The 17,263-nt window shown below is 30.9% G+C and overlaps 1 protein-coding gene across 3 annotated transcripts in view; it reads right to left on the reverse strand.

Moving 5' to 3' along the window:
* The window catches only part of LOC142322157 (focadhesin), a 93,416-nt gene that overhangs the window by 47,121 nt on the left and 29,032 nt on the right, over positions 1–17,263 (reverse strand). For all 3 annotated transcript variants that reach the window (XM_075360904.1, XM_075360905.1, XM_075360906.1), the window contains exons 8-9: positions 6,488–6,737; positions 3,660–3,939 (exon numbers count right to left, since the gene is read on the reverse strand). In XM_075360904.1, coding sequence (XP_075217019.1) covers positions 3,660–3,939; positions 6,488–6,737 — 530 coding nt within the window. The remainder of the gene's footprint in view (positions 1–3,659; positions 3,940–6,487; positions 6,738–17,263) is intronic.

The raw sequence follows: 17,263 nt of genomic DNA on the forward strand, positions 1-17,263 counted from the left end.
AACTGAAGTAGCCACAATCAGTTGTTATTAATCTTTTGCTGTGAGTGTATCTTATCATGCGGGTACAGTATTTTATTTTCCGTATCCTGTGTAATTCATTTAATAGCGATTTAATTATGACTTCATGAAAAACATTCACGATAGAAGAAAAGGTGCACATTATCTGGCAGTTAGAGGATGGTGAAACTAATAAGGACATTACCCAAGAATTAGGCATAGGTTATTCGACAGTATTGGTGATATGGAAGAACCGTGAAAAAATTAAGAAAAATTATAAGAATTTTTGTAGAAAAGTATTTTTTACAATTTTTCTGTCTTCTTTTACTCTATTATATTTATTTATTATTGTATATTTTTATTTTTTTACATTATTTTATTACAGAAATAAATTATTATTTTTAATGACTATTATTTTACTGTATTACAACACCTGTGTAGATTGCATATTAAAGTAGTACCACTAAGCTACCTAAACATTGGTTATGACTATCAGTTGTAATGATCTAAAATCGTAGGTTCCTTGAAGGTCACTATAAACTATATTTACTGAATTTTTATTAAATAGTCATCCAAATCCCTCCCATTTTTTTTTTCAGACTGTGCAAGTAGGAATGTAACTATGAAAACAGTACTCACTCTATTTTTCATTCACGTAAATGAATATTTTTTTTTAACAAACAGATGAAATTTCTACGTTTTAATAGAAATTCTTCTTCCTTACCCTCTTTTACATTTTTTCATCCTGTTTTAATTAAATCAAGATCTTACAAGTTTAGCTGACAATAGAATAGAATCATGACAGACATAGTGCATAGGACTTTCTCAGGGCAAATAATCAAACGTTAAGTTCTATAATCAAAACTAATTTTTACAAACATACCATAATAATGTTAAAAAACATCACTAAGTCTAAAAACCTTTCCACTCTTTATTAGACATAAAACAGTAACCATTTTTAAATGCCACATCAAGTCAGCAAACAGAAAAGCTTTTAACAGCATCAGAAAGTAGCTAAGTACCACATAAAACTACATTCTTAAATATACTTAAATAATAGAAATATCTATAATCTCTCAATGATGATCACTAGTAAAACCAGCAGAAAACAGAGTACTTATATGCATAATATTTCATAATCTCTAAAAGCTTTCTTCAAATAAACTAAAACTAGAACCCAGTAACACAGTAAGAAGAAAAAAAAATTTTATTGTTTCAATAAACACTATTTCTGTCATATGGTTTGTAAGAAAGATATAATTCTTGAAAGACAAACTGTTTCTTTTTTTTATAGATACTTTAAACAAAATAACTGACATCAGGTATATGTAGTATATAATATTGTTTATTAGTCATTGCTGACTAATTCTAACAGGAATTACAAAACTTGGCATTAGAAAATTTATTACTTTTCCAACAAGATGTATGAAGTCTGTTCAGAAAATAACCGAACATTTTTAATTACGTGCCAACAGAAATATTTAGTGACATCCGATTGGCAGCAATATGACCCACACATAACCTCCTCTGTAACCACATATTCTTGGATTATTGATATCAAGTTTAGTTTTCATGTTATTGTTATTTAAGTGCAACGAGTTTAAATTTAGTAGCAATTATTGTAATGTACAATTTTCAGGAGCAATGATCCAACGAAAGATTTTGTGTGAAATGGGGAAAAACTTTCACAGAAATGTTTCAACTTTTGAAACAAGCTTACAGAGATGATGCTCTGGGTCATACGCAATTTTATGAATGGTTTTCATGATTTAAAAGAGGTCATCAGCCAATTGAAGGTGACCCTCAACCAAGAAGGCCCCCGATTTCAACTAATTACACCCACGTTCAGAAAAATCAACAATCTAGTATATGCAAATTGCCAATTGACTGCCAGAGAACTTGCAGAAGGGGTTAGCATCTCAACTGAATCATACCATGACAATTTGACTGAAAAATTGAACATGCATAGAGTTGCAGGAAAGTTTGTCCCTCGTTTGATGACCAAACAGAGTGGGCATTTGTCGGCAACTTCTTGAACAAGCCAATGACAAGGAAACAGTCATGCAAAGGATCATAACGGGAGACTAAAGCTGGGTTTACGGCTACAACATTGAGGCAAAAGTTCAATCATCACAATGGATTGGCAAACAATCTCCATGCCCCAAGAAAGCACGTCAATCTTGATCCAATGTCAAAGTGATGCTCTATTTTTTAAATTTTAATGGAGTTGTTCATTTATAATTCTTGCCTCAAGGCGAAACAGTGAGCCATGCATACTATCAAGGTGTTTTATAACAGTTACATGAAAAAATCTGCAAAAGAGACCAGAGTTGTGGTGAGATAATTCATGGTTCCTTCACCACGACAATGTGCCTGCATACTCAGCTTAGTCAATTCATCAATTTTGTGTCATAATTCAGATGACTGTCCTCCATCAGCCTCCCCACTTGCCAGATCTGGCTACTTTGTGATTTTTTTCTTATTTCCAAAATTAAAAAAGTGATGAAAGGACGCTGTTTTGAGACTACTGATGACATTAGAGAAAATTTTTCACAGACCCTACAGGCATTTCAAATCAAGCTGTCCAGGACTGTTTCGAGAAGTGGAAACACCCTGCAAAAAGTGTGTGAATAGGGGAGAGGAGTACTTTGAAGGGGACAAGGACCAATATTCTGTAAAATTAACAATAAAGATTAAACAAATAAAGTTAAGTAGCTTTCTGAACAGACCTCGTATACAGAGAATTCCATGAAACATGGTACTAAATTTAAATTGTCTGATCAAATCACTACAAAATTTAACAAAATTAATGTTAGCAAATGCCTAAATTGGATCGACACAGGAAATTCATACCAGTCAGATGATATCTAACAATGAATTAACGACATGGTTAAATTTATACTGCATACATCAGTACTTTGCAATAAAGTATTTTCATTGAACTCTAATCACTAAGAAAAATGTTCTTGCAATGCAGTTCATCCAACAAAAAAAAAAAATACAGTAAATTTATCATTTACTTCTGCTACATTCTGACATGGGTAACATAGCTAGCTCATAACTTAGAATAGTCATACAACATACTGAATAAAATAATAAAGAAGTCACAAAAAACTGACCTTACGATCAGAAGTTGAAATATGATTACTGTTTATTCTACTTTAAGTTTTAAACATGGAAAAAATGATGCATTATTTAATACTTTTACAAATCATTTCAATACTATTACAAATACCTTCTAAGGCATACCCTCAATAGTACAAAAATACAAGTAGTTTAACCTCCGGGTCTGCAAATAAGCATTTTTTTTCCACAGAGGATGAAATGAATGCTTTGTAGCATGTGTGAAAAATGCCATGCCTGACAGGGATTCAAACCCAGGATCTCTGGGTAAAAGGACGAGACACTACCACTCGCACATGGAGGCCAGCTACAAGTAGTTTAACTAAATGCTTTTAGTAGCAACCATGCACATATCTAACCAGTTCTACATCTGTTTAGCAGCATGTAGCCAATAATAAAACTTCAACTTCTAACTACCTGATTACATCGCACAATACATAATATCAAGCTTAACAAACTTTAATGAACTAAAGAATTAGAACTTCAAGAACACTCCATATTAAATTTGAACTGAAATCAATGTTAACAAATTAACTAACCTTATCAACAGCAGTACTAGTTAGAGCTCTCAGTAATGCCAGCTGGCCTTCAGGTTCTTTTTCTCTACCGAGTTGATATAGAATTAATGTGAGATTAGAAGATGCAAAAAATGGTGGAGCCTTTTGTATGATATCAATTGTCTTAAGACGAATATTTATTTCATAACGACCAATCATCAATGCACCAATCAATAAATAAACTTCACTGATTGTACAAGTTGGTATATTAGATAACCATTTTATATATCCATCCTCTTCAGCTCTTAATGATTCACATAACCTATGAAACACATACATACTATAAATAAAATTTGCTGATTATTCAAACAATAAAACCAAATAATAAAAAAATGTTAGAAGATCAAAAAATTCTAATATGTTTATAAAGAAATCCACACAAAACTGCTGCATGACTAATCTTATATACCACCTGAGTTAAGCAAAGTACTAAATTCAGCGGTTAGGCTGTACAACCAGCTATTTATATCTGGTGTGCTTGTAAGTAAACAGTATAAACCTTTTTTGCAGCTCATAATTTTTATGTAAGTAGCTGGAGAATAATGTGTGGCTTATCAACATAAAAGTGATTTTACATTCATCAGGATTAATACTATCAGAAGCGTGGTGATCACACTCTACAAAATGCAGGTGTATTGATTTTAGATTGAAATGATTTAGTGGAATCCTGAAGGAGATAGTTATAAATCACTTGTAAGTAACAGTTTAGGCATGCGACAGCACATGGGTAGCATATAAGAGTACACCATGCATGCCTTCACCCACTTCTTTCATACACTTGACATGATTTTTTCATCATTTAACTGATTTTCTACAGTTCCCCATTTTCTTATTTTTATTTTTTATTACTCATTCAACATATTTGTTAGATAATACAAATTTTTATATTTTAGATAATAGCTATAACACAAAGTTAAATGTTCTACAGTTTCTATCTTCTAATTTAATTTCAGTTACTAAACTAACTAACCCCAGAGACCTTAATACATGATCTACGACTTATAATTTTAAGAATTCTTATCATAGACGTCATAATTTATTGATTTTCATTAAAACCTATTCATATCTAATATGATCAACACACTTAATATTAACATTTTTCTATAACATAAAATTTTAAAACCCCCTTTTCATTGCATTTCTGGCTTTCCTATTAAGAAAATTTCATTACATAACCTGCTTTTAATGTCTTCTTTATATTCTCATTCTTTATAATTTTACTGAACTAAACCATAAAACTCTTTTAATATATTCGACTATACTAATATTTAATCCACCATTGTCAAAAGTCATAAAATCTCATCATCATTGTCTTAATCTTATTTCTTTTCAAATTATAACCCTCTTATCTATGAATCTATACTATTCAATATCTGATTTTTAGTTTCAAGTAAAACGAAAAAATATCAGTGAATTTTAACTTTATTTTTTCTCCTTACATTGTAACTCTAATCTCAATCAAATAAATTCTTTTATAAATTTTTGTTGGTTTTTTGCAAGATAATAGGGTTAAATTTGTCTCATTTCTTTTAGGATTCAAGGAAGTTACAGGGAAGCTTGATCCAATTCCAACAGATGAGCTGCAAGTCCCAGACTACAGCCAAGCCGACATCACCAGAACTAACAGCCCTTCTCAGAACTATCTCACAAAACACACAAACAGCCCTTTACAGGGCTACCATAAGACTAAGGTGCCATCTACCATCAAAGCTAATCAGCAATAGTATATTAATGAAATTCAATGTGGCTGGTTCTAACAAAAAAACAAGCATACTTTAAGTGATGCTTAAAAAAAATGCAATTCTTAAGTTAAAATCAAGTGCGTTGTTTTTATTCACTTCGTTTTTTTAAGACGTTACTAGAAATCTTGAAGAACAAAGCTGATACTAAGTTTAGTTGTAATTAATTTTTTATTCAACAAAACTTAGTGGTTACTCAAAAATAACCTAGTATTAGTAACTACTATCTTTTATTCACTTTACCCAATGTTATAAATTTATTATTTAATGATGCATTTGAATGATGAGGATTTGAATGATGCATTTCAGTGCACTGGAATAATGCACTGAAATCTGCTTCTAACAGAATGTTTTTTCTTTTAATAGTTCTGATCACTGTGACCAAAACAATGGTGAAACAAAAAATGGATTTTGAATGGGGAATGTCAGTTATAACAATTTCCTTTTAGTCATCTAGAGATAAAAAGATGTTTTTACAAGATTTAAATAAATCCTTGCATATTTTTTATAATTTTTACTAGAGACGATACAAATAACATAATTTTAAACAACTATGCTAATTTGAATGCTGAATAATTTTTGGCTATTAAGATTTTGTATTCTGTTAAAGTGGAAATCAACTATATCATCTAATAGTCAAGAAATTAATATTCTAATTGCAATATGTATTATTAGTGAACTGTTATAGTCATTATTACATGTTTTATTTATTGAATTACTTAAAATATAGTAAAATACGTTAAACAAAACTTCAAGAAATTTTAAAGACATTAAAGAAAAATCTTTATTGTGAATTTAGATTTAAGTTCAACTTAACACCCCTATTTTAGAAAAATAATGCGAACAAATCATTTTCCAAATTAATGGAACGTTTGGATTATAAATGTTTAAATTACCAAGATTTTACAGCAGCAACATGCTTTCATTGCTATCAATAACTCCATACCTACTAATAAGAGACATTTTATCTACCAAACAATACACATTACATTAAGAGTAACTGGGCTGAATAAAAAAAAAAAATGAATAAATAACTTTACATATATAAAATGTATATTTTTATAATTTTACCTTGCTAATTGAATTGCAGAACTAATTTTCCAATTTCGGCTAACAATGCAAGATAAGTAAGGATTCTCAATAAGAGAATGAGTTGTATTAGAAGAAGACACTGTTGTTTGTGCAACTGTTAAAATATTATGAATTGAATGATGAGCCGGAGCCAATATAGGTGAAACACAATTCAGCCAAGACAAAGTTGCAACAACAAGCATCCAGATACTCTCTGTGCTACAATGACCCTTATTAACCAACCACTCACCTAAACAAATGAAAATTCTATTTTTAAAACATATAGAAATAGAAGACTAAACAAAAAACTTAACAAGTAATAATTACTATGTCAACCAACCTCCCCATAAAGGATAAAAATCTCACATGTAAATTCATCAATTACAGTCCTTCCAAAGTTAACATCTCTTAAAAATATTACAGAAGTTCAATTAAGTAAAAATTTTAAAATTAAATAAAGATCAGAATCAAATACAAACTTAAAGGATGAAGTGATTAAAGTTTCACTGCATCCTCATACCACTTCCCTCAGGAGTATTAGATTAATGCTCATTGCAATTAATTGATTGATTTTTAGTGAATTGAAATATATTCTGCATAAAAATTAAATCTAAATTAATTATCACAAAATTAATTTTCTTATAAGATTAATAAGAAATTTATTTTCACAATTTTAACAATAAGTAATTTTAATATACAAGCAAAATACAATCAATAGATAGTATTTTTTTACTTCAGAAAATTTCAGCTAATACAGTTTAAATACTAAAAACTTCCAGCTGATTGCACTGGGGAACAAAAAAAACTTTTTTTTTTTGTATTGAGAAGAAAAATATGTGATTCTGATAGTATTTTTCCTCCTTCTGAATTCGATATTGGTTTCCCCCATCAAACAAGGTTTCTGAGAAACAGGCATTTATAATTTTAACATTTTAATATTTTAAAATGAATTTAAATAATTTAAAATTAAAGTAAACTTTAAAATTAAAGTAAACTTTAAATTTAACTTTAAGTTAAATTAATTTAACTTTAAACTTTAAGTTTAGACTTTAAACTTTTTATTTAACTTTAAACTTTAACTTTATTTTATTTTAAGATTGTATAGTTAAGAATTTTAATACTTTAAAATTCTTAATTATACAATAGTCAAACATTACATAGAAAATAAGAATAGAAGATTTTCTGCTATATTTCACCTGTGGAACATCTCTCTTTGTGGTCCAACAATAATCAACCAGCATATTATGATCCCATTTCCCTTAATACCACTTTTCCATAGTTGAAATCTCTTCAAGAAAGTGTTCCCCATACTCATTGATCACTGTGCTAAGATTTTCTGGGAAGAAATCTAGGTATGAGTGCTGCAAATGTACTTTTAAGGACATATTACAACTAAAATTTTTATAAGATGTTTTAAGATCGTTACCATTATCACGGTAATTTTCTGCCTTTCGATTCCCCAAAAAACTCTGAGTAACATTTTTGAATGCTTGCCCAGCTGCAGAAGCACAGCTTTTAAACTAATTTTAGAGGACTCAATGAACAAGGACCATTCTGTTGGGGGGTATTCCATTTTAATTTAACAAATGATCAGTGCATCACTATTTTTGATTTTGATGATATTTAGTATATGATAACTACCCACCTTGTAGTGGCCAATACAAACAATAGTTTTTATAAAATGTTTCCTGAGTAATACACTATTTTCTAACTCGCCAACTGGTAAAAAAAAAGGCATTTTCATCACTTTTTCCATGATCTGTAGGATTCCTTATTTTACATCATACAGAGGTCAAAAAGGTCTTTTCTGGAAAGAGTAAGGATGGAACTTCATTTTAGTGTACTCAAAATTCATTTTGTTCCATAACCAAAAAATTATAATGTTTACTGAAATTAGATTTACAAATTGTTTTTTCAAACTTTAGCCCAAATAAATAATGGAGAGCTTAGGTTAATAGGCCTGTTTTTTACCTTTTAATTCTTAGGAACTAGTAGTACTTATAAAAAAAATTTGTCTGTTACAGAGTGTCCTTCATTAAAAAAAAATTGGTTGCTAAATCATACGATTTTGAAATGTCTCATTGTTGGGCCCAAAAACCACATGTGGGATGGGTGGCAAAAATCTGAAATATTTACAGCAATAAGTAGTTTTTATGTACTTTAAAACCATATAAAATTTATTTTGTTACTCAAAGGGGTTGACAAGTAATGAAGCCAACAAAACCGCTAAAAACACTGTTCCTTCTAACCGTAAACAACATATCCAAAAATAGTGATGTCATGTATTTTTTTTTAGATTATAAAAATTACAACTAAACTCATTAGAATGAGTAAATTGATAATTAATAAATAATCAATTACAGAATGATAAATAATAATTACAAAATGATAAACAATTCAAATACATTAACAAGTTGTTCAATTCATTTTTACCTTAATTTACACCTGCTAATGGAACTTATGAATAAATCTTGCACTTTTTGATAACAAACTTAACTATAACTTAGTGCTCCTGCCATTTTTTTTATTGAGTAGAACCGATAAGTCCTCACTCATCCTTGGTCTAATATTATATCCTCTTACAATAGTTGATGGAAAAATCTCTGAAGGCGTGAAAATCTTAAAAATATTTTTTAGTTGAATCCTTGTTTGATTATCCCTCAATTATTCACTGAATGAAGTACTAGGACCTGCAGATGGAAAAAGTGTATTTGATATTCCTCTTCATTTTCATGTATTTGACTTCAATTACTTCACCTGACCATCAGTTCCCATCATATATACAGCAGACATTATTTTTATATTTTGGATTTGGTAAACCTATAAAGCAATCAGAAATACTAATGTCCTTGTGTCCCGATACTAATGTAAATTTTTCTGATTCAGAGGTCACCTGAACTTTCAGAATACATTTCTGACTAGTTGGAACATAAGTGTTAAAGGTTGTTGTTTCTGGGACTGTTCTGATTACCTGATGAGAACTGATGTATTCTTCAGTCTTTCGAACATCTTTATTAAAGCAGAAAATAGATATTATATTTTTAATATTGTCTTTGCAATAATTGTACAACTCAGAAGGTGTAACAATTTGTTTGTTGACTGTCCTTTGAAGGCTTGCAACAGTCACAGTCCTTTTTATAGTTCCACTAATACATCAAATGGACCTATTCCATGGTATAAGGCAAAAAATGCTGTTCAGCAGCGATTTCAAATCTTCTTCATGATAGCACAAATTTATGACTTTCTTTTGTTTTTATACTGGGCTGAGGAGCCATCAGAAAAATAAAAAAAATGTTTAACTTGTGATAACAGTGTTTTCATCACTTTACCTTTGGAAGCAGAAGAACAATGTAGTATTGCGCTTCAAGCACTCACTAATCACACAGTAGCTTTGCCTTTGTAATTTTCCTTAGTTTTTAAAATATACGAGAAATGGATGTACTGTGGCATAAGTTTTTGACCAGTGATATGGCTGGATTTAAACTGTACCACAAAAGGAAAATTTTGAAAGAAATCTCCCATTACAATATATTCACCCTCCAACAAGTTTTCCTTTATATTATAGAGGAAATTAGCTTGTTTCTTTGAAATAAAATGATGCTTTTTAGGTTAATTAAATTTTCAGTAAGTTTATCTAAGTATCCTTGAAATGGAAGAATTTGAGTAGTTAGTTCACACAATAGTCACAGAAACCACTGTTTAAAGATAACTTTAGAATCAAAATCATCCCAGCTATCTTGCAGTAATCTGAGCACTTCATTAGTGCCTGGACATTTTTCACACTGTGACAGCATGCACATTTCGTTTTCTACCACGCTTCTCTACGTCGTTTCTAAACCATGGTTGAAAGGAGAATTTTATAATTAAATTTCATTTTTAGAGCAGTTAACATGAGTTTTACATTTTGGTGGGTGACACACACACAAACAGATTGGGTACCTGACCCACCAGCCAGAACACAAAATTTCAGTCTTAAATCAGCAAATTTTGAAAAACTAATTTTTAAATTATGTTTTTCTTTGAAGGCTGTGTAAAATTTTTTTAAGTTACATAAGATAAACCTTTTTTGAATATTAATTTTCTTCCTGTCAGCTTGACTTACAGAGACACAATACTTCCTGCCTGGCATCATTTAGCTGTGCTCATCATTCTGGTAAAAATCTTGGATACATTTAATAACATTTTCATCAATTACATAACTGGGTTTTTTTTTTGCCAATTTGTGGGCAAAATTACACTTGTTTTGTTTGGATTGACAGACTAAATACTAACTTAACTCATTTTAAATGCCCCAGCTGCTTGATAATAAACTTAAAATATTAATTTTTTCTTGGGTTGATATAACTGTTCATTTTATCCTTTATTTTAATGATTAATTCTTCATATTACCTACCTAAATCAGCATAATTTTGTGGTACTAAACTGGTTTGTTCTGTAGAAATATTTAAATCAAAGTAATCGTTTAATTTACTGGAACTGACTCAGCTATTTTTGTAACTTTATTTTTTATAATTGGTTCCTTTTGATAATTTTTGCTTCCTGCTTGATAATTTTTGAACCTTAATGAGGAAAATGCCAAGTGCTGAACAAGAATTATTCACCAACTTGACTATAACACATTGAGGGTAAAATAAATCCTGACATTGCGATTCACTTTCTGTATCATCTTGTGGTTTTTGTACTTTGTTTATGCATTTTGTACACAGTACTCTGACTGGAAATAATTAAAAATTTGGATTACTTGTCGAAAGTGTCAAAGATATTTCTTTAAGAGATTTCTTAACCGGTTTACTGTGACAGCTAAATGGGTCACAGCAACTTTTCCCATTAATATGGAAATATTTATCTAAATATTCGGTTTTATGAAAACTACAAATATTTTTGTTTCAGATATCAATGTTATTTGCTGTTCAATGAACTCTAAAATATTGTACAATACTGAAGATCTATTGTAAGTCAATTTGTGATATACTATTTCAGTATGAATGCCAACTGAACCACTCCATAATCCATTTTTATAGAATTCAAGGGTTTCTACAAAAACAATGGAGTTAGTATAAACTATAAAACTACCAATTGCATCTCACTTTGTCTTATCCCAGTTTCTCTACAGCTAATATAAAAATTTCTCCAATTAATAAAATTTAAAATAAAAGATATCACATTTAAGAGAAGTTTCCTGCTAATAAAATTACTTTTATAACCAAGTGTACATTTCCTAACCACTGCATTAACACTAGCAACAATGCAACATATCACATTTTAATCAAAACAGTAACTGAACCTTCTACAATGTTTACATTCAGGATTACGCAAACATTCATGTCCATGCATGTCTATTCACTTTCTTGTTTAAACATGAGTTTGTGTGTAAGTTACACTTTAACTAACAAACTCTAGCTATCTCATTATAGACATATCAAAATATTTTGTAAAGTAGGCCTACATTACCTAAAAAATACATGCTGTGAATTTTTTGGATACATTGTTCACAGTTAGAAGGAACAGTGTTTTTAGCGGTTTTGATGGCTTCATTAATCATTGTTGGTTTAGGCTTCGATTTTATTCTTATTATAAAAACCATATAAAATTTATTTTGTTACTGAAAGTGGTTGATGATTTGCACGTGTGGAAATCCCTTGCGCCCAGATGATTTGTGCAGGGACTCACTCGCTGATTTGTGTAAACTGTAATTTAAAACCCACCAATTGCCCTATTATAAGTTTTTTATTGCCTGAGTTTTACTTTTTACAAATGGCATCTGTAGGGACGCAAGGTCAATAACCACCACCGGATCTACATCCTCAATTTCCAAAAATGAATCTTTACAATCTACCGCATACTTATAGGCCTCAGCCGGCCACCTCCTGAGCAACAATTCAGTCAACTCTTCCTCACTAAGATCTCTTTTTAACACTTTTTGCACAACCCCTCACGCTCTTCCTGAGAATCAGTCTGCGCAGTTATCTCAGTTTGTTTTACTCAACAGATCTTTTCTTCAACAATGCCGCACGAAACTGTACAAACGTTTCTCAACCTGTTTCACCTCCTTAGTATTTTTATCTATATTACCATTTGGCATAGTAGTTCGGCTCTTTTTGGCTCTTCTAGTTCGGTAATTAACTTAACTAGTTCTCCTTCAGGTTCTATGCCTTTTGTACTTGGGGGTCTTCGTCGCTTTCTGACTTCACGCCCTCCTCGTTCTTCTCTTCTTTCGGCAGTATTCACTGACTCCATGCTGGTATGGCGTCATCAACCTCTGAGATTCTTCCTCTGGACTCATTATTTCTTGTTCTCCCTTCATGGGCGATCTTCCTAACACCTTACTGGGCTTGAAAGGATAAGATTGTTGATCCATTCCTTTTTTGTCTGTATCTCAACAAAGAGACATTCCAAATCTGATATCAGGATTGAGTTCAGGGCCTAAAATCCAGTAATTTGATACCCTACTTGCCTATGTTGAAGGGGTCCTTTTTTAAAAAACTATTACCTTTTTTTCAGATTTTACCTAAGATTTTAAATTGATAAGGTTTCTATACAGACAACCAAACAAACACATCGAATATAACTCTTGATATAAAACTACCCTAATTTTACTACGTGATTATTTTAATACAGAACTTTTTTTTATACATTTTCGAGTTATTTATTCAAAAAACTATTAATTGTATGATTTATGATTATACCTACTTAACGTTTCGAATTAATTTTTTAATTTTGTTATCGATTAATAAAACCCCTTTGTATTTTTGTGATCACCCGTCTTACCGAGATATATAATAAAAAATAATATTGTTAAATACAAAACTTAAAATAAAAATTTCTGTGCAAAAACAAATTATTATTTCTACAAAAAGCATTCATTGAGATGAATCTTATTCTTGTGTTAATGGCTAAAAAATAATAGATAATTATTGTGGCATAATATTACTGCTATTTAGTTTAGAAAACTTTAATTTGGTGATTAATGAATTTTTTTTATTTTATTAATAAATTTTAATTTTTTTTATTTTATTAATAAATTTTTATTTTTTTTATTTAGTCGTTTTCATGGAAAAAGAATAAATGCTATTTGTTCATCAGTTTTAAGGAGAAATCATTAATAACTAGTTCATTTTCAAATTTTGTGCAAATTTTATTAAAAATGTTTAAATTGGGTTTTAATATTTTAAAAACAGTTTTGATTCCAACGGTCAGTAAATAAAAAAAATTCTTAATAATTTTTAGTTATTATATAATTATCTTAAAATATAATAATTACATTATAATTATTTAAATCTTAATTTAATAAATTTAAAAAAAATTGTTAAAAAACCGGACCAGTGAGTAGTATAATAATTAGGTTTATTCTTCTTTTCTATATACACTTTAGTAGTATTTATAAACAAATTTACATCTGTATATAATAACTTTCTAATTTTGCAGAAAATTCTCTTGCTTTCAAATGAAAATTTTTCGATAACCTCGATCTAGGAAACCAAATTTTTTGATAAAAATAAAAGAATAAAAACAAGATAAAAAAACCAACCTCGTCGACATGAATGTGTCTTGGCAGGAGCCAAGATACATTCATATTAATACCATTGAAGACACGGAAAAAAAAAAAGAAAAATGCTACAGGAATATAATTACAAAATAGAAAATTAAACGAAAAATGATGATTTACTCAAACTAATGACAAAAACTGTAGCAGATCTACATAAAAAGAAAAATAATGATGGTGACATTGACAATAAAAATGAAAATGAAAAGGTTCTCATTTTTTAATGAAAACTTTTCTTTTTCACCCCGATTTTTAAAAAAAAGCCAGACGTTTAAAAAATGTAAAAAGAAAAAAACGTTCCTGCCCAAACCATTCCACTTCAGGTCTGACTGCACCACTCCAGTCCAGTCCACCCTAGTCCAATCCAGTCCTGTCCACCCCAGTCCAGTCCAGTACATTTGCTGTTCAGTCCATTATATTCCACTCATTTCAGTCAATTCGATTCCAGCCCAGTCTATTCCATTCCATCTCAGTTCAGATGTGGTCAGTTAAGGTGACTCCAGTCAAAACAAAAACAAACCCAGTTCTATATTCAAGTCCAGTTCAATCCTCCTTATAGGAAGGAATGCTTCGTTAGTGGTTCCAGGAAGGGTGGTAGCTAGGGGTGGCGGTTTAGTCGGTAGTGCGCAGGTTTACATACACATATTAATAACATCTTGGGGCACCTGTTAGCAAGCCCGACACTGCTTAGGCGTCTGTAAATTCCTCACCTCTTTAACAAAAAAGGGTTGGGTTAGGTTGTCAATTGTAAAAGTTCATCCCAGCTCCTGTACAACTCAGTTCAGTTTAGTGAATCAAGTTTAGCGAATCAAGTCCACTCTTGTCTCGTTCAATCCAGTCTGTCGAAACGAGACCAGTCTAGTCCGAATCGGGTAAATTCAGTTAAAGTAAGGAGAATTCGGTTCACGTAAGTCAGTAACAGTTCAGGCGAGTCTAGACCATTCCAGTTCCAATGAAACAATTCCAATCTAGGCGAGCTCAATCCAATCCAGTTCAGACAGGCCCAGTTTGTAGAAATAGGGAAAACAAACTAAAATTTCAATCCTTCCACTAATTCGTATACTGATATAGAAACAAATTACCCATTATCCACAACGAATGTATTGAATTAGTTTTTTGAAGCTATTATTTACAATTCCATTCCCCAATTATGCATCCACAATTATACAATCTAATTGAAATTGAATGATAAAAATTCTTATTTAAGATATGTATTATATTAAAAGAATTTCCCCTCCCTAACTATATCCAACCATTTTGGATAGTTGTCAACCAACCATTTTATAGCTGTCAGGCGAACTGCAGTGGTGTGAGTGGGGGGGATGGAGACCAATGGAGCGAAGAAAATTTATGAATGGTCACTTACTCGAAATATGCGAATCGTGAACTATCTAGGAGATGGGGATTTAAAAGCTTTGTCATTTGTAGAGGAAATGAAACTGTATGGAGATGATTGCCAAATAAAGAAGTTGGAATGCATAGGCCATGAGCAGAAAAGAATGGGAAAGCGTCTTCGAAATCTGAAATTAAGGTACAGAGGGATGAAATTAAGTGATTGTAGTTCTTTGTGTGGACATAATAGGCTGACAGACACAGCTATAATTAATATTCAGAATTATTATGGCTTAGCCATTAGAAGAAATACTGAAAGTTGGTATTCAATGTACAAACCAGTGAAGGCTGAGTTTTTCTATTTCAGTTCAACTGATGAAAACCCTCAACATGGACTATGTTCTCCTGGTGCCGATAGCTGGTGTAAGTTTCAAAAAGCCAAGGCATAAGGTAAACCATATAAACACTCAAAACACTTTAATTTACCTATTGTTGTCATGAGTGAAATAAAAGAATTTTTAGATACCTATTAGCTAAAGATCTTTCATCTTTCAGTAAGGTGCGTAAAAAGTAAAATACAGAACCCTAATGAATCACTCAACAGTGTAATTTGGGCACGACAACAAAAACAGTATTCGTTGGGTTCGAAACAATTCAGCTTGGTGTACATTAAGTGTACATCCTTATTCTGTAGCACTTGTAATAATACTATTCTCCTTATAAAAATGTGGTTTTTAAACTTACATATAACTGAAATATTATAATTTAACTAAGCTCTAGATTAAAAAAACAAGTTTGATTCAAAATTCTAGCTGTAATTAAAAAATAAAAAAGTAAAATTAGTTATTAATAAATAATGACTTGAGATAAAGAATCTGTTTTACTTTTTTTAAGGCGATGGATGAAGATATAGAATAGCATTTAGTAGGAATCTGTTAAAAAGAAAAAAGAGATACGTTCTTTGACATAAATGATGTAAACCATCCTCCTCTTTTACAGGTGTGTATGGCAAAAGCGATCAGGAGAATTACTTAATAAAAAAAATACCGGTACGCTAGTAATGGATAGTTATCGGGGGGGGGGGGGGGGCATACGACTGATAAAGTAAAATACATTTTAAAAAAGGGTATGACAGACCAAGTAATAATTACAGGCATCTCTATTGACATCTCTACTGCAACCACTAGATGTCTGCATTAATAAACCGTTCAAATCTGCATTAAAACAACTGTACAGTAAATGGATGGCTGATGAAAATTTCTTTCTCACGCCTACAGGAAGAATCAAATGCTCAGATTTTAACCAGATTTGTGTTTGGATAAAAGATGCTTGAGAAAGTATTTCTACGGAATTGGTAAGGAAAAGTTTTAAAAAATGCGGAATATCTAATGAACTTGATGGTAGTGAAGACGACCACCTACAGACACTGACAGTGATTAATTAAAAATAAAATTCCATATTAAAAAGTGTATTGAAATGATCCTTTTCAATGTGGTACTTTCTTTTCGTTTTACTGGCCTACTGATTCTGAACTAAACTAGTACTTACAATAATTAATTATTAATGTAATATTAATACTGTAATTTAAATGAACGAATTAAATGCTTTACGTTCTGAAAAAATACGGTATACCTTTTGGGGTATCATAAAATGCAGAATGAGGCGTAGATCACAGAATTGGTAAAATTTTTCCGGTCCAGCCTACCACAGTGGAGAAAACCTCTGGGAAAGTGACGAAGATTGCTGTGGAGCCTATGATTTTGCAGCAAGCGATAAAAGAAGTGTTACCTATGCAGCAGACTATCACTGGCACTGCTAAAGAGGATTTACATGTAGATGGTCTTCCCCCTAGACCTGCCTTGGACTGCAGAAAAGGGACCAAATGGCTGAAGTCAACAGAC

Source organism: Lycorma delicatula, chromosome 3, assembly GCF_047948215.1.
Source record: "Lycorma delicatula isolate Av1 chromosome 3, ASM4794821v1, whole genome shotgun sequence".
In the NCBI taxonomy this organism is placed as follows: Eukaryota; Metazoa; Arthropoda; class Insecta; order Hemiptera; family Fulgoridae; genus Lycorma; species Lycorma delicatula.